At 39.2% G+C, this 18,565-nt stretch overlaps 1 protein-coding gene across 15 annotated transcripts in view; it reads right to left on the bottom strand.

Annotated features, from left to right (window-relative positions):
* Positions 1-18,565, bottom strand: part of PARD3 (par-3 family cell polarity regulator) — a 634,176-nt gene that overhangs the window by 227,369 nt on the left and 388,242 nt on the right. For 6 of the 15 annotated variants that reach the window (XM_082847455.1, XM_082847463.1, XM_082847468.1 and 3 more), the window contains 4 exons: positions 17,843-17,993; positions 11,056-11,245; positions 6,287-6,438; positions 5,184-5,228 (listed from right to left, as the gene is read on the bottom strand). In XM_082847455.1, coding sequence (XP_082703581.1) covers positions 5,184-5,228; positions 6,287-6,438; positions 11,056-11,245; positions 17,843-17,993 — 538 coding nt within the window. Of the gene's footprint in view, positions 1-5,183; positions 5,229-6,286; positions 6,439-11,055; positions 11,246-13,867; positions 16,159-17,842; positions 17,994-18,565 lie in introns of those variants that run through there. The other 9 variants (XM_082847466.1, XM_082847467.1, XM_082847456.1 and 6 more) reach the window with 5 other exon arrangements.

Genomic DNA, 18,565 nt, shown 5'->3' with positions numbered 1-18,565 from the left:
ATGAACAGAAGGAACAAGACATCACAATTACCAAGAAAATTTCACAGGATGGCAGGGGAGAATTCAGAGGATTAAAAATGTGACTCTGGGGACTTCCCTAGTCGTCCAGTTGTTAAGACTCTGCGCTCCCAATGCGGGGGGCCTGGGTTCAATCCCTGGTCAGGGAACTAAGATCCCACATGCCGCAACTAAAAAAAGATCCTGCATGCCACAACGAAGATCCCTGTGCTGCAACTAAGACCCGGTGCAGCCAAATAAATAAATAAATACCAAAAAAAAAAAAAAAATGTGGCTCTGTGACTTGAGGATCTAGGGCAGGAAGTCCCAAGATGGTAACCAAGCTTTAGAATGCAATCAAAATGGATTTCTTTAACCAGCTATGACAACCTCATCCATCACTGCCTGACCTGGCACTCAGAGGTAGATTTAGCGTCTAGATGGCTGAAATGCCAGCCACCCCCAGCTGGGCAATCCAGGTTATAGAACTAGTTCTTCACTTACACTGCTAAAAAGACAGGTGCAAAAAAAAAAAAAAAAAGGGGGGGGGGAGGGAAGGAGAGGCTGGATAGTTTCTCTCCATGTGGGGCCATCAGCCCATATGTGGATCAATAATTAAGGAGTAGCCTTGATATGTTATCACTTAGAAGACAAATAGTTCTGACATGGGCTTTCCATTGCTCAGAGTATAAAACAGAATAAAAATTAAATTGGGAGAGTCAAAACAAGAATTATCTTTTTAAGATTCATTTACATGACACCTTTCACATGATTTTCACAATGGGGTAGTTTTAAGTTAGAATAAGTATGTTAAAATGTAACGTAGGCAGAAAGGCAGACAGATGACTCTAAAAAAGAAAAAATATTCTATAAATCATTGTGCTTGGGAGAAAAATATGATTTATTTAACTTTTTCCATGCAGGTTTGTATATATTTGATTATTTATTTTATGACAAAAATTCACAAGAAATATTTCTTTCTAGGATGATCAATCTTACTTTTTCTCTTGAGAGCCCTATAATTTTTGACAAGTTCATGTTTTAAATACCCATAAAAGTCATGTCACAGGAAGGAAAATGAATTTTGTTCCAAAGAATGAAAGAAAAAGTAAGAAATCAAAGAATCAAAGAGAATGGGAAAAGATGATTCCTGGGTAGGGACATTTACGTTCACATTTTCTAGAATTAGCACTAGCAAGATCTTTTTCTGAATAAATCACGCCTATCAATTTTCATAACTTACTAGTTTCATTTAGGTCCTATAAACTTTTATAAGGCAAATATTCAGTACCTTCTTGGCTTCATAAAGGACATGTTTATGTACGGATGCATGTATGTATCTATATGTATCTATGCATATATCTCCAATGAAGATTTGATACTTCCAGTAAAGATTATCATAAAAACATAATTTATGGGCTTCCCTGGTGGCTCAGTGGTTAAGAATCCGCCTGCCAATGCAGGGGACACGGGTTCGATCCCTGGTCCGGGTAGATCCCACATGCCGCAGAGTAACTAAGCCCACGTGCCACAGCTACTGAGCCTGCGTGCCACAATTACTGAAGCCCGAGTGCCTAGAGCCTATGCTCCACAACAAGAGAAGCCACTGCAATGAGAAGACTGCACACCACAACGAAGAGCAGCCCCCGCTCGCCACAACTAGAGAAAGCCCACATGCAGCAATGAAGGCCCAACGCAGACAAAACAAAACAAAACAAAACAAAACAAAACAAAACATAATTTATGCATAAAAAGTTAGCTGAGATTTGACTTAAGATACTCAGAGCACTAAATGCTTTAATAATTTCAGATATGGCATGAGTATTTATTCAAATAAATGTATATATATTACATGTATATAAATATTGATATATGTATAGATAAATGTATATATGTATTTATTAAGAAACAAAACACAAGCAAATCAGGGATAAAAAAATGATGGAATTGTAACCAAATAAGCAATAGATATTTTGTAAGCATAACTGGGAGCTTACCTATCTACTCTTTTCTCTAAATTCTTAACACTGTAGTATAACAGTCTGGCAAAATGTTGATAATTATATATGGTGGGTATTGGGTATATGGTAGGTTAATAAACTAGTCTTTACATATGGTTGAAAATTTTCAAAACATCTATAATTTGTGCATCTGTAACAGCAATCAGCAAACTGTGGGCCAAATCTGGAAAATCTGACTGGAACACAGCCATGTCCATTCATTTGCATATCCTCCATGGCTTGCCTTCACACTACATCAGAATTAAGTAATTGCTCCAGAGACTGTTTGGTCTATAAGATCTACCATATTTACTCCCTGGCTCTTTACAGAAAGAGCTTGCTGACTCTTGATCTATAACATGGATTTCATTCATGCAAGTGGTATGTTTGTCAAAGAAACTTTAACAGAGATTTTGTTAAGTAATAAATTAATAAGATTCCTAAATGAGGATCACTGAGATTCCTAACATCATAAACTTATCATTTAGCAGCAATAAAAATTGAAGATATCTCTCACTATATAAAGTAGGGGCAAGAGAGCAGTTTTATTTACACACAAAAAAATCAATGTCTCTAAATTTTAAATTATTTTAAATAATTTTTAAATAATTTAAAATAATTTTTAAATTACTTTAAATGTAAAATAATAATTTAAAAATAGTATTTTGAAGCTCCTTATATAAATCTTTCAGGTCATTAGGACACTCTGCTTATTTTTTATATTCAAGGATTAAACTACTAGAAACACAATTCTCTTATTCCTGTTCCTCCTTTTCTTGCAGAAAGTAAATTTACCCCCCAAATATCATAGAAGATTCCTAAATCCAGGAATAAAGGGGGAAATCATGATCATACTATTTTCCTATGGTCTATTTTTCTACTCTTACCTACTAATACCTCTCTCACCAAAAAAAAGGAGAGGATGCCTTTTGCAAGGGCAAAGGGAAATGGAATTCAATTTTCATTATGAAAGGCTTACAGCTAGACAGATGATCTACACTAAAATGCCACGGTGACTCTACCAAAAACCTTTGGACTAAACTGTAAAATCATGATAATCTTAGCAATTCAAGTGAAGTGAAGAAAGAAAAATAACTGAAAATCTCTTCACTGTCTCATACTGGAGGATGGGAAGGATTCAGCGTAGATATTTTATTCATTGTAGATTTAAAAGCAATAGACCAGAAAGTACTTTGATGTCTATGTAATAATTTTTTGTCCCAAGTTTTTCCAATTTAATTCGGTAAGATAGATCACATATAGTATTTTATAAATGCTTTTTATCTAGGATCTAACTAACATTCTAAGGCACTAAGAAAGCAGATGATTCAATTAGATGATAAAAATCTGCCTTCTCACCATGAAAGTTATTTCATGTTTTCAGCTGAAATCTGGATATTATTTTTTAATCATAATAAATTGTTCTTTTCCTGTTAGTGAGTTGGTTAAATTAACTATTTTCCTTACTTTACCTAATTGGCATATTATATGAAGTCATGTTCTTTAATCTGAGTAGCTCAATTTGTTTTTTTATAAACATTAACTTGAACAGGGGTTACTTCTTGAAAAGTACTGAATACCATTAACTCCAAAAACGAATGACTAATTTACATATGTAAACTATCAAACAATGTTTTTCTTTAGCCCTGCTTCAGAATTCCAATGAAATGCTTTGTTTTGATAAAAGAAATAACTACTTAATAAGGGCTGAGGCTATTGTTAATTGCCCTGCACTACAGTTAATCCCATGATTTATCGGATGTAGGTTTTACAATCTATCTTTACAGAATGTGACAACTCCAACCACGTCCACAATTATCTTTACATATGTACGTGGGATACACATTTTTCAAGAAGCCTAAAACTAATTACTACTGCAGGTTAAAAAGGTGAATTGAAGCCAATTAGTGCTAAGTGGTGTAACTAAATCATACTGGAGCTCGAATAATTAAAACTCTATTCCAAACTTATAATAATAAATCAAAACGCTCAACTGTACAAAGCACATGACTTTAATTACACATAAAGACTTTCCTCTGATCATTGTCATAAAATAACATGTAAAATCTACTATCATGTAAAACCCAGTTCAAAATAATCCATTGTTTCTACGGAATGATTTAGGCAGCATCTTAGAAGCAAGCCCTAAATAGTTAAGAAGAAGAAGAAAAACAAAAACAAAAACAAGGGCTTCCCTCATGGCGCAGTGGTTAAGAATCCGCCTGCCAATGCAGGGGACACGGGTTCAAGCCCTGGTCCGGGAAGATCCCACATGCCGTGGAGCAACTAAGCCCGTGTGCCACGACTACTGAGCCTGCGCTCTAGAGCCCACAAGCCACAACTACTGAGCCCGCGAGCCACAACTACTGAAGCTCACGCACCACAACTACCGAGCCTGTGCTCTAGAGCCCGCGAGCCACAACTTCTGAAGCCCACGCGCCTAGAGCCTGTGCTCCTCAACAAGAGAAGCCACCACAATGAGAAGCCCGCGCACCGTAACCAAGAGTATCCCCCACTCGCTGCAACTAGAGAAAGCCCGCACGCAGCAATGAAAACCCAACACAGCCAAAAAATAAATAAATTAAAACAAAAAACAAAAACAAAACCTTCAAGCGGGTTCACAAAGATAAGGACGCAATATATAGTCTAATTCAATGTTAGGTAACTACAAACTAATGCTTGCATCAGAAAAAGATCTAAGCTTTTCTGAGTGACTAATGAGAGCAATACTAGACACGGTCCTTCAGTGAAAATATTTATATTTGTGCCATTATCCGTCAAATGAAAATCACCACTTGGAGAATCATGTTTTGGATGTTAACCTAAGCATCAGATGGATGACTCTGAAACAACGAATCCACCCTAAGAGATCACGTTTTCAGGATTTTGACTTTTTTTTTATAAATTGTGACAAAACATTCCTACACAAATATAATTAAGAAGATCTAGGTTGTTTTAGTGTCTCTGAAGCACTAAATTATATTTCCATTTAGTATGTACTACAGTGATAAATTTCTTCTCACAGAAAATTTTCCTTTTCTTGTACCGTTTGATTTCCTACTATGAAAACATCCGTGCCAGCCTGGAATATTTATGTTTACGTGCTATGTGATTGGCAGCTCTACAATTATGATAAGCTCCTTGGACCACAGTTTCTATGGCAACAGTCTAAGTGTCCATTCTTACCTGCTTTCTGGTCATCCACTGTATTGAGTTTAGTCTCGTCAGCTACTGTTAAAAGGTAAATGTATAATGGTTAGCCCAGTTAGTCCCACAGCCCAACATGCTTCAACCATTCCCAGATCTTTTCAGTTAGGTGATAATTCTTAGGTAATATTTCATGCAAAATATATGAAATATCAAGCAAACATTCATAATCAAAAAAAAAGGGGAAAAAAGCAGTGTCTCCATGCAATGCCAGTCATCTCATTTCACAGACACGTGTGTTATTGATATGTTAGCATATCACAATTAGCGAGGCAAGGAATCGCCCGATTTTTCTTTTCTGCATGGGATAAATGAATGTTTTTAGTCTCGAAGTACAAACAGCCACCAGAGAACAGCATAAATACGTTCCAGTTGATTAACGAAGGTTTTTCTAATCATTCAATTGGTGTATGGATATAATTAATTAATTTGTTTGTTTGTTTTGGTTTTTGGTGGATTTGGATTTAAAAAGAGACACTACCTGATTGGTGCTTGATTGAACAACTAGGATTATTTTCCTCCTCTCATTTGCTTCCAAATACTTTCTACAATAAATATGCTCTCAAATTATGACTCCACTTAAAGGCCTTAATTATCAACACATAAGAGTTTCTATCAAATAAACCTTAAAGGACAGCAATGGAAGGAAAATATGAGGAAGTAACCAAACTCTAGACATGGATTGAGATAATGGTTTCTCTCCAAAACTGCTTCTCCTGGTTCGAGCGTCCCCACAACCAACCAAGTCATATTCCAATGAAATTGGTTTTCAGCAGCCAAAGTGTTAAAACATTTCATTTTTTTCAAGTAAAGATACATGAATAGAGCATGATAGGCACATGTGTTTGTTTCTTTTCTCATCAGAAAACATATATATTAGCATATTGCACATGATGTAAACATGCCACTTAGAAGTACGGTTATCTCAAACTTGGAGAAAAACTAATTTTTGCCAAATTGCCTCATTTCGCATTTATTTTCTCTATGGCTCACAGTAAACAGACATGTGTTTGGGACCATTGATTTTCATCTGAAAGCATCTAAAGCGTATTTAGATAGAGGTTCATGGAGATCGTACTCACTACCTAAATCCATGCTTTTCGATTTTCGCGTTTTAACGAAATCCAATTGACTGGCATCTGAAAATTGCTTTGTGCGTTTTTCTGACATACTCTGACGTCCAAATCCCTCTCGTTGAAAAGCAAGAACTGGATCGACGTCTGGACTCAAAGAGCTGGTGTGAAGAGAAAGAGAAACATAAAAACATTTACTGAAAATAAGAGACATGACGCTCAGGAAAGTTCATCTACACCTGTGTGTATGAATGTGTGTATATGGATATTCCTCAGAAATATTTAAACTAAATAGCACAAATATAGTCCATCAAAAGAACTGTGGTTGTGTAGGAGGTAACAGGAAAATACGACATTAATTTACATTTAGAGCAGTTCCTTCTCCATGTGAGGAAGACTGAATCTTTGAGGAAAACTTTCATATATTAATACAAATACTGGCAGCAAATTAGTGACTATATGAATTGCAACTGAATAGAAGTTTTGAGAAGGGTATGTTCTGCAGACTTGTGGTTGACGAGGGGGAGGGGAATGGGGGAGGGATGGATTGGGAGTTTGGGATCAGCAGATGCAAACTATTATACACAAAATGGATAAACAACAAGGTCCTACTGTATCGCACAGGGAACTCTATTCAATACCCTGTGATAAACCATAATGGAAACGAATATGAAAAAGAATGTATATAGGCATAACTGACTCACTTTGCTGTACAGCAGAAATTAACACAACATTGTAAATCAACTATACTTCAGTAAAATAAATTTTGTTAAAAAAAGGATATGTTCTGGTCATCTTATATATCCTTTATCTTGTGTTTCAGAAAAAAAAACCAAAACACCTTTATGGCATGTAGTTTTATGAGGATGTAGCTTCTCTGCAATACTTAATCAACTGAGAAGAAATCAACTCAACAAATCACGATTAGAACCTACTCTGATGAAAGTGTGGTGCCGGGTACCAAAGTCAAAGTAATAAATAAGAAAAGATCTCTATTCCCTAAGAAGAATACCAAACCAGGAGCACACAGAAGACTCTGTGGATGCACGGATGGGAGACTGACTGGTATTCCAGGGAGTCAGGAAAAGCATGACTAAGTCTGGATGGCATTTGGTTTGTGTGACACCAACACAGTGGCTCCCGCAGAGACGATGAAACACAGGGCAGATCAGTGGTAACAGGATACAGTATCAAGTGTCTTCACAATGGAAGTGGCAGGGGAATCGGTCCTATTTGTAAAATCTCACTAACACTTTCAGAAGCACCACCAGGTGTTGTGAGCCCAGCCCCACAATGACGTGGTTCTCCTCTATGCTGAGCACGGTGAGTAAACGGAGGGCTCTCCTATATCAGTGTGGAGCCACCTTGCCTATGTGGCCACAGGTAGCAGAACATCCCTCCGCAGCTCACTGGACACGCTAGAATGTGGTGGTCTCTCCACTACGTCAGCTTCCACTATACACGCCCTCCTTAGGCTTCTGCTGGAAACCAGCTTCTCTAACCCTGTATTGGTCCTATGGGAATGACCATGCATATTGATAAAAGGGTAGTGATCTGGTTTGGATACATATCAGAAATTTAGCTGCAATTCACTGTGCATGAAATGACAGATGGCATTAGGGAAAGGCTAAACCAAAAACTGCGACAAGGAAGACATGAAGGCAGTGCTTTGCCATCAAGTGATGTGGCCTGAACGCTTTGAGCCCCTGTGTCTTCATTGGCTCCATGAAGAAAAGAGTGGCCCCAACCACTGGCCGGGCCACTGAGAGAATTCAAGGACACAAGGGGAAAGCCCTCAGTAAACTGCAGACCACCATGCAAAATAAATTATTATTAGCCAACAAAGACTTGCTATCTCAAATTTTCAAAGTTATGAAAATTATGATAACGGAAACAGGGTATTTAAAAACCAAGCGCCAACCGAAACCTCAAAAAGGAAATGAACGATCCTTCTCCATCTTTTCCACCAAGTACAGAGCAGGGCCCGGGGAGGAGGCAACGTAGGTGCCTGGGACTCAGAATTCAAGGGAGCTCTGATCTCAGGGTCCTGTGAGTTCAGGGGCCACACCTGAGAGTGAGAAGCTCCTTACGTTTTCTCCCCTGGGCACCTAGCTTGCTTAACCCTTGTTCTGGCCCAGGGACTGGGAGCTCAGCCCAAAGCAAAAACGATTTTTTTATGTAAAACACTATGTTATATCCTAATCAATGTTATTTTGTTTGCATCCTACACTAAATCTTTTCATTTTTAACATAGCATATCTCATCTGTAAAGCCCAGAATAAATCTGACGTTCCAGGAAGAAGCAGAGTCATGTGCACCTTGAAGCCTTAGGTGTCCCTTCTCGTACTACTCTGCTTAGACCCTACGTATGTATGTATATACATGTGTGTGCAGAGCTCCAGCGTATATTATGTATATAAGTGTAGACTGCTTTTACATATTTCTTAAATATATATGTGTGTGTATATTATGCTTATATAGTAGTATCCACACACTACTAGGCTTATAATTTCCAGGACACACACACCCCAATTCGAAAACACAGTCCTAGAAGTGAAAAATTAAAACCTATATGGTGAGAACAATCTTGCAACAATAAACACTAAATATGATATTTGAACTAAGAGTAATTCTTTCTGTTTGTGTGTTCACTGTGGCCGCGCCATGCGGCATACGGGATCTTAGTTCCCCGACCAGGGATCGCACCCGCGTCCCCTGCAGTGGAAGTTTGGAATCTGAACCACGGGACCGCCGCGGAAGTCCAAGAGTAATTCTTTTAGATACTGAGAGTTGATCTCTCCGACTATCCTGCACATGCTCGTCAACCCTCTTCTGTATCGTGTGAATTACACGAAAACCTGAATTCCAAACTAGGCATCAAATGTGTGAACAGAGTGAATCTGCAATACATTTTTAATAAAAATTATTGGTTAAAGGTTTTTCAAAGAAGTACAAATTTTTGTTCCTGAAAGCCACATATTGGCGTATTTTTTAAACTAATTTTATATCCTCCGAAATTATGTTGTCACTAAGATGAGAATTTGCTGTTTTACCTTCTTCACCTTAAAAACGTTGTTATGTTCCCTAAATCAGTTCATGGATTGAAAACAAGTATATTCTATCAGTTAAGAAATGCAAACTTTAGCCATTTGACATATTCAGCCTTCCACAATCGTGCAGCGAACTGTACACATACACAACTGAAAACGGCAAATGAGTTTTTGAGTGAATAAGCATCTTAAAATAACTAAATATTCTTAAACCATAACGTAATTAATTCTTCCCATTAAACTAATTTCAGACACAAGAAACAATACGCTAGCATACTTAGCAAGTTAGTCTGCAGGACTGACAGCTGACTCTTTAAAGAATGTAACCATACCCTGACCCCCCCCCCCAAAAGTTATTAAAATTCCAGTTATTAATCCTGCCTTATTGCCCTTTTGTTTTCATAACATTTTCATCAAGGATTAGGGAGATATTGTCAGGCTGGAAAAGCTTACATTTTCTGCTGTGATTCAGAACAGCTGCCATTCTTGTTTGGATAACCCTTCATTCATATTCTTTTCCAGCCCCTGCACATTCCCCACAGCAAAATCATACAAGTCCTCACTGTTTTATGAATCCCCTTAGGGAAATTAATGCCACACTCCAGCCCTGCTCGTTGTTTATTGACTTTCACCAATACAGCATTTCTTAAGGCCCCAAACATCTATTCCTATGGCTGCCTTCAAAATTCCTCATCACGGTGGAGACTCAAAAGGTTTTTGTCCCTTCGATGAATACTGCAAATATCTAATCCTTACTTTCTCTGTCATTGCTTTCACTTTCAGAAAGAGATATAAACTGCAGCGGTAAATGCTACAGCGTCTGAGTCAGGTGGGTTTTTACTTTGTATGGTAGTTCCCCCTCTACGTTGAACCAAAACACTCGTTCAAAGGTAAGCTGTTATCACGCGGGCTTGAGTGTAGCTCAATGCCACAACACTGAAATATCATTTTGCTGATGGATTCTTAAAAGACCCCAGAGAAAGGGCAAGAAGAAGATTCTGGTATAATGCTTCACATGGTTGCGTTCATTATCACTACAGCCTTCCAAGGTCATCCCTAGGAGGGACCTTCCTTTCGCTTATTGATGTATATAATTACTAGGCAAATGAGGACACTCATCCACATTTAGCTGCCACACGCTGGTTCAATAATATCAAATGCTTTCTTATATTTTTAGAGATACAGGAGAAAAAATAGCATTAGACTGCCCCTGAAGTCATAATGTTAGAAGTAAGTACGAAGACTAGTAGAGTTATAGCGCTCTAAAAAGAAAATCTGAAAAAGCTTCTTCCCACTCCCAGAACGTAACAACTACTAATTTGGCCAAAGTCGTCGAATTGTTACAAACTCTCAGTCACCGGAGGGATTTGCTTAGAATTTATTTATGGAATAGGAAAACAATTCGTCAAATTAACACAGATCTAAAATAAAAGTTTCACTTGTGAAACTTAACTTCAATGAGTAGGGTTTGGGGGTGAGTGGTAGTTTTCTCGTTGGTTTGGCTAAACTCTTAACGATAGCCCTGGAAAGGCTAACACAGTTGGGCAGGTTTATGAGGCTGGGGGGAATCTTTTGTTTGAGGAGTGACAACTACGAGTATTAAATCATTATTATTAAATCAGAACACCGCTATAAAAGACACTGATTCACTGTGCTCGGTGACAGACCGTTTAACCCTAAAATCAAGTGTGACTGCAATTAACCCATGTTTCCCAACAGTGCTCTTACCACTCTGCTGACTCACTGATGCCGGCCTTGGCCCACGTGCCAGTGTCCGTTGTCACAAATCCTACATCATCGTGGGAGCTGGAAGATGACTGGTCAGAGAGATGTGGGGGGAGTACTGGCAGCCTGTCATCCTCGATAATGACAGTGTCATCTTGGGGCATATTCACCGTGGGGGACAGCTGGTATTTACCTGTCCAGTGGAAAAAAACAAAGAGAAATTCTAGACATCCATCTAAGGGTTATGTATATGAATGTTAACACTTTGCTCATTAGAAAAAGTCTAAATTTCCAAAATCTGCTCAACCTGGTAGGACAAAATAGAATTAAGTAAACTTATTTTTCATAAATGAATGTCGAAGGGAGACCTCCGGTCTATTCCTTCCTCTTGACACGACAGCTATGGTGCTCTGGGTGTGGTATTCAGTGTCTCTGGTATTAAGTTTCCTAAGGCCAGAGATGATCTCCAGAATGACTCCTAATGTGAAAATGCCACGTAGACTTGAAGTCGTTTATAGCCCTTTGAAAAATTTTACCAGGAAATTTGGAGGGAAGCCCTGCAGACTTACATCAATCATTCACTCACTCACTAGCTGGGCACCTACCACCTGGCAGGTTTGTAAGGAAGACTTAATCGCTGCCTCTCAATGGCTCACACCTCAGAGAAGGAGACAGATAAAGTAGTAATTGATTGGTGCTCTGAGTGATGCACCAGAAGTGCCCTGGCATTCACTAGTGCTGGCAATCGCCTGGGTAGCTGAAGGAAGAGGATGCTGGGAGTCTTAAAAAAAAGTCAACATCCGAGATGGGTTTTAAATGATTAATACGATCTCTTCTACTGTAAGAAATGTCGACATTGATTTTAGACATCAGCAACAACATCATTAAATGCATGATGGAGAAAAGTGCACAGTGCACTCAGGTGACACTTCAAAGACGAGTGCATGCAGAACCGGGGCCTTGTGGAGAGATGGCAGGAGTGATGTTAAAGAGGAAAGATTAGGATCTCACTGCCCAGAGGTTTTTCAGGCCAAGACAGGGGAGCTTGTAAATTTTGATTTATTCAAATAGGATATAGTGTTCTCGGTAAGAAAAGACCCAGAACTGTCCACATTGATCAGTTTCTTTCAATAAAATCTGCTCAGGTTCTGGGATCGGCATGATAGGCGTTTATCTTTCCTGGGATAAAATTATAATTCAGCGGTCTGAATCCTTAAAGATAAAGCTGGGGTCCAAATGTTGCCATCTTCCTCCCCAAAACACCTATAGTTCTTCTGGCTTCCTCCTCAAATCTTGGGCCATATTTCCTCTGAGCAAGAACTCATGGGCGAAGCTTCGGTTCACATGGATATGTTGTGAAAGGCTGTCCTCAGGGAAACATGCATCACGGTGTGGTGTCGCCCTACTGGCCTGTCTCTCCCAACACAGCAAGGAGAACGGACAGTTTCCCTGTCACCTTACAGGAGGATGGAAACACTGTCATCTCAAGTCCAACGTCCACAGCTGTTAAGTCAGCTCTCCTGGTTCCTATGCAAATAAAAAGGATTGTTGCACTTTCCCAATCCTACCACCGTTTCAAACAGGGTGCCCTTGTCCTTTACGAGTAATTGCTTTTAAAAATAGCACAATAGCAATGTGAAGACAGTTCATGAACATTTTCACATCTGTCTTAAGATCTAATTTTTAAACATTCACAAGAATGTGTAAACGATAATTTTCGTTTTAACACCATTTTGGAAACTGGGAGATGGCATATATAGACTTGAAGCATCTTTTAAAATATATATTATTCTAGACATCTCAACAAAGGAGCAAACACTAAGTTGATCTTTTCAGGACAACCCACAAAAGCAAACTTGCTAGAAATTTCAAATGCAATCATTACTTAGCATCAACTACTCTATTACAGAAATAATATATGTTCACTGAAACCTCTACTCAGCAAATCATCATGAAAAATACTCTATTTTGATTTGAAATGCATCCATTTTGACAAACTGTGAAAACTAGCAACTGTTTATAAACGCTCATGATAAAAATGTAAATCAAATTTAATACTTCATTGCTTCCCTTTCCTGAATTCAAATCACTCCTTTATGCCTACTTGAGTTTTAGGATACTAGTACAGAAAGACAGAAATCTATTCAATAAAACATCATTCATAAATAAGATCAGACATTCCAGTACTATTACCTAAAGAAACATTTCCTTCCCAAAACATACTTTTTTCCCCAAAAAGTGTACAGAATGACAAATCCAAGTTCTCCCTGGTAGCTCACCACTGACAAGGCACATGTCACAGCATTAAATGTCATGTCCTCACAGAGGCACAATTTATTGGAAGAAACTATATTGGTATAATATAGCACATTCATTTCTAAACACAAAACCAAAACTGTTCATGCAATATATTCTAAGAGACAGTCTAGCAAGCAGTATGGAACACAGAATGGTTCTTCATGTGACAGTCCTTTTTTATGTTGTTTTGAGTAGAAATATTGTTCCTTAGGTGATCTAAAAATTCATACCTAAAGAAACTGCGGGAAATGTCCCTATTAACCGTAAGACAAGGATTCAGCTTTTTTTCTTTCCCCTATGATTCTGGAGGCTAATATTTCAAAAGACTTGAGAATATATGTTTTCCATCAATTTTCCACTTCTTAACATACTTGCGACGAACAGGGTTTTGGGATGCAGCTCCAAGAATATATTGGGGGTAATGAACTAAGCTATCAAACTACATATTCTACCAAACTCCCCTTAGAATAACTCTCAATTATGTTTGCAGGTACTTGGCATATCCTAAATGTGAACCCTTTGAAGGGTGACTTCAGAAACCTTTGATCCGGTTTTTGATGAATAAACTCTCCTTTCCTCAACTAGTTAACCAACAAACTAAGATTTAGACTGTAGCCGAGTGAAACAATGAGATGCAGAATGACTGTTTACTAAACATTTATTCATTGGTACATTTACATAGAAGGCAACACTACGTGAAATGAGAAACCTTTTGCCAGAGATTTGACTCACAATAAAAACAACCTTAATATTCCATTTTTCTACGTTGACTTTCTAACAAGATCAAAGTATTCTGAACAGAATTATTTTTTAAACTCACCAAAATGTATCAATATAAAAACTACTGAGATTACATTAAAAAATGGAGACCACAGATTTCAGTTGTGCTTTAAACGGAAAAATTCTTCAGATAAAAAAGTTGGAAAACATTTAAGGTTCCATGCTCCCAAATGTCAGCCTGTGATGTGTCCTATGAAGTGAACACGCTGGTGACATTAGCTACACCTATTACCTCTATGGTTATTAGTAGTACCAGTTAAGACAGTCCAGCCATTTGTAAAATATTTTTAAGGCTTTTAAAAGGAAGAAATCCTATGTAGCCTTGCTACAGATTTCTTGTTGATAAATATCCAAAATTACTCCTTGCAAATCCATGGTAGTGGAAAGTCAGCCGATACGGACGACACTTGGAGAACTCTTGCCGTTGGCTGCCACTCTGGCTGACCCCACCAAGAGCTAAGGAGATCGATCAGGTTCCCGTAATGGGGGACTCGTGACTCAGAAAAATATGCATCGTAATTCTGGTTCAGAAACACGGAAGTCTGGGGCTTCAGACCTGTCACTTAACTTCTTCGGGCCAGAATTCCCCTGAACAGACGTTTAGTAGGTTGGAGTACACGATTTGTAAGGTTGTTGCAAAAATAACTTCTTTGATTTTTAAATCACACTGGTTGCGAGAATGGAAGATTCTGTTAAGACTGTCTGAAGCCAGTTGCTTGAAAATGTGGGTACTTAAAAATGGATGTCAATAAAGGATGAATGTCACTAACACTTATTGTGTGATCCCAGTATTCCTCAGAGATGGCTATTTTTAGAAAGAGGAAAGAGCCAAGAACAAAATAAAACAAAAATCGTCATGGGATCTTGGGACTTAGTTCTTTAACTGTTAAGTGGGAAAGTGTAGCTGATGACATCTGACATGCTTCCAACTCTAAAATCTCTTCCTTTTTTGGTCTAGTTTTTGGAAGCTTCTCTCCTGGGTTAGGTTCCCATAGAAATGAGTCAGAAAGCCTCAAAGCTCCTTTTGGGTCTAGAGTCCCACAGGAGGAATATGCTACATGAAAATTCACCCTATCCACATACAATTAATCACTTCTTAATGTAGTCAGCTGGAATTTCAATACAAAGTTCTATCTGAATCATAGCAGATCACGGAGCAGATACCACCACCTCCACTGGTGTCTACACAGGAGATATCCTAAAGGTATAGAAGACGACTGCTAGCCAGACAAGATCTGAAAATTTTCCATGCACCCAGATACTGTGCCCAGCAGTAAATACTGTTGCTATTGGTTTAGGTTAACTGAAAGTCAATGCTTTAATTTCTTATATTTGGTACCTGGCTTTGGTATCTTGTTGCAAGGTACTATCTTTGCAAGATTTCTGACTTTAAGTGGAAAGTGATGTTACGAACACTGTCTGTTTCTTAGGGCCAATGATGCTGAAATAGGGACTGACAAAGACTGAGGAATTCTCGAATTTGTAAAACTCAAGATAAATCAAATTAAGCATATACATTTCTCAGAGTAAAACTATATGGGATCCCTAGTTTCCCACACAACATGTAAAAAACTATCTTAAGAAAATATGCAAATCATTCACGTCAATTTGGCCTACCAACGAAGAGTAAGGAGTCTGTCACTGCCCCCCACCCCAGCCCAAAAGGCCACGCACAGTGCATCACAAAGCACAGAGCCGGACGATTACTGCCCCAGCAGAAGCATCTGGAATTTTCAAGTCCATTACATCGCTAGCAGAGGGAAGGGAAAAAAATGCCAACTCTAGTGCAAACTTAAGAGGACTAACGAGGCCACAACTAATAAAATCAGAGCAATAGACTGAAGAAAAAGAAAGAATCCTCAACCCATATATACAGCATTTCCAAAGGTCACTAGGTGAATTGGGGGGGTTTTGTTTTTTAGTTTTAGTTTTTCGCCTTCCTCTGAAGCATCAGGGATTGGAGTCAGGACGCAGGTTACAGGAACTGGTGGACCAATGGTCTGATTCAGTATGGCAAGTCCTATGTTCCTATAATAAAGGGGAAATTACAGCGAATCACTTTGTATGCACGCAGATCCAGGGAACACATACACTCTCTCGCTCAAGGGGTCTTGAATTTTCATCAATAAAAAAGTATTTAACTGGTTTCCCTGGTGGCGCAGTGGTTGAGAGTCCGCCTGCCGATGCAGGAGACACGGGTTCGTGCCCCGGTCCGGGAAGATCCCACGTGCCGCGGAGCGGCTGGGCCCGTGAGCCATGGCCGCTGAGCCTGCGCGTCCGGAGCCTGTGCTCCGCAACGGGAGAGGCCACAGCAGTGAGAGGCCCACGTACCGCAAAAAAAAAAAAAGAAGTATTTAACGAAGATAAAGTGTCACAGCAAAACCAGGAAAGTAGGGAAAACCCCACCGCGGTGAGGAGAGTGATCATTAGTAAGCAAAGGTTAATCTGACAAACTATGTGCAATGCCTGTCACCTGACAGGTGTGCAATATCTTCCGTGTCCTTCCCCGACTTGCACTATGTCAAGCAGGCCAAAAGAAAACTGTTGGCAAAATTAAACCAGAGAGCTGGCGCGTCTTCATTCTACACGTCACAAACTAAGAAATGAGGAATTTAGCGATTTTTCCAAACAAGAAAGCTAGAAGGATTAGAGGAAGAACAACAGAAAATTCTACCAGTCATGTTCACGTGTTTTTCCTATCGTGCCCGCTAGAAAGTTCTTTGACGGCAGACTGATTCTCACTTGTCTTTGTATCTACAGCAAAAGTATATACACAGTGTCTTGCCAACAGCAGGCTTTCCATAAACATCCACTGATGAAGGGAACAAATTCCTGTTCCAGCGAAGCTTCCTAATGGAGACGTGGATTGTATTAAGTCTCCATGAAGTGTGCTCAAAATGGAGTTAAATTTAGGTTGTACTTCATGTTAGAGGCTTGCGAAACACACCAGCAATGAGTGTTTCATGTCACGTGCTATTTTAATCAAAACAGCTTCTTATGTGTTAAATTTGACAACTCTCACAAGCGAATCCCAAGATGAGCAACTCAGTAAATCAAACCAGTCTGGTGGCAAAGCAAGTCTTTATTAACGGGATCTGTTAGCAGAGAGCTGAACGGCTGCAGAGCAAGTGCTAATCACCTCCTTCCTCACTGGGGGCCACGCAGACAGTATGGTGCTGAATGCAGACAAAGGATGTGAGAAACTAGTTTCAGGATTTTCAAATGAAGGCTTTGAAAAAGTCAAGATGCAATTAAAAAAGGGTAACACCTTGTTAAGTACAGGCCACAAAATGTGAATATTCACATACATGCATAGACATATTTTTCCCTCCCTCCAAACAGTGCTATTGTAAACATGTAACTTTTGAATCCTTCTTGCCATAAGCCACTACATGTTGATTTAAAAACAAAAACACAGCTTCACTTATCGTCTCAAACATGCTAAGAATATCTTGATCATTGGAAAACACTTCTGTGTGATCCCCTTCTTTTTTCTCTTTCCCACGTTACAGGATCCAAAACTCACTTAACAAAATCAATGTATTGACTTCCTCTCTTCACATTAACACTTCCTGAATGATTATAATGAACCTGCTCCTCTTCCCCTTGAAAACATGGGCCTCCTTTACATTAATGTTACATTAATAACCTCTCTGCGAACCAGTAAAAGCATAAAAACAAGACGTGATCAACAGGGTTTTACCTGACTCACCCATTATCCTGCTGAGCGCAGCATTTCTCGTGGGTGATTCATCAAGTCCCTCAAGCCCGCTGTAGAGGGAGTGGGAAATCCTTCGTTCTCTATCATCCAACACCGTTTCAATGGGCAGCTCAGGTCCAGAGGGGCTCCCAGGTGACTTCAGCTGCAGAGAGCGGGGTGGGGGGGCGAGGTAAAGTCAGAACTGGAGGCCCATGACCAGCATGGGGGAATTAGACCCAACTTGCCCAGGGTCTGCATCGAACTGGGTACCCAATGAACTAGAACTTTTCACCCTGTACCAAAACAGTTTGTGATGACAGCTTTGCCGAATGACCAACTTTCTGTGCCACTTTACACTGTGCCTCCCATGAAGTTGTCAGATTTCAACCACTGGAGGAAAAATATGTAGACTAAAGGCTTTTTTATCACACTCACCTTGTTGCTTATTTTTTTTCAGCTTGACAGTATCTGTTGAAGTCAATCTGAGGTATGGTTTAACTCAGAAATCTTTATGCAATGTTGCCCTGCGCTAGACATGCTTTATCATTATCAGGATGGAAGCCGGAACTTAAGTCTGCTTTTCACACTTAGAGTGCATAAATACACCTAACAGCACACCTTGGTGCGTGTGGGGGGGAGAATGGCCACCCGCTCTCTAAGACCTAAAGACCACTTGTCAGTTCAACAATACACCGAGCCTCAGTTTCTTCTGCTGAAATTAGAAACGATCATCCT

Source organism: Leucopleurus acutus, assembly GCF_964270905.1.
Source record: "Leucopleurus acutus genome assembly, chromosome: 1".
In the NCBI taxonomy this organism is placed as follows: domain Eukaryota; kingdom Metazoa; phylum Chordata; class Mammalia; order Artiodactyla; family Delphinidae; genus Leucopleurus; species Leucopleurus acutus.
The sequence above is the reverse complement of the archived record's forward strand: the minus strand, read 5'-3'. Positions and strand labels throughout refer to the sequence as shown.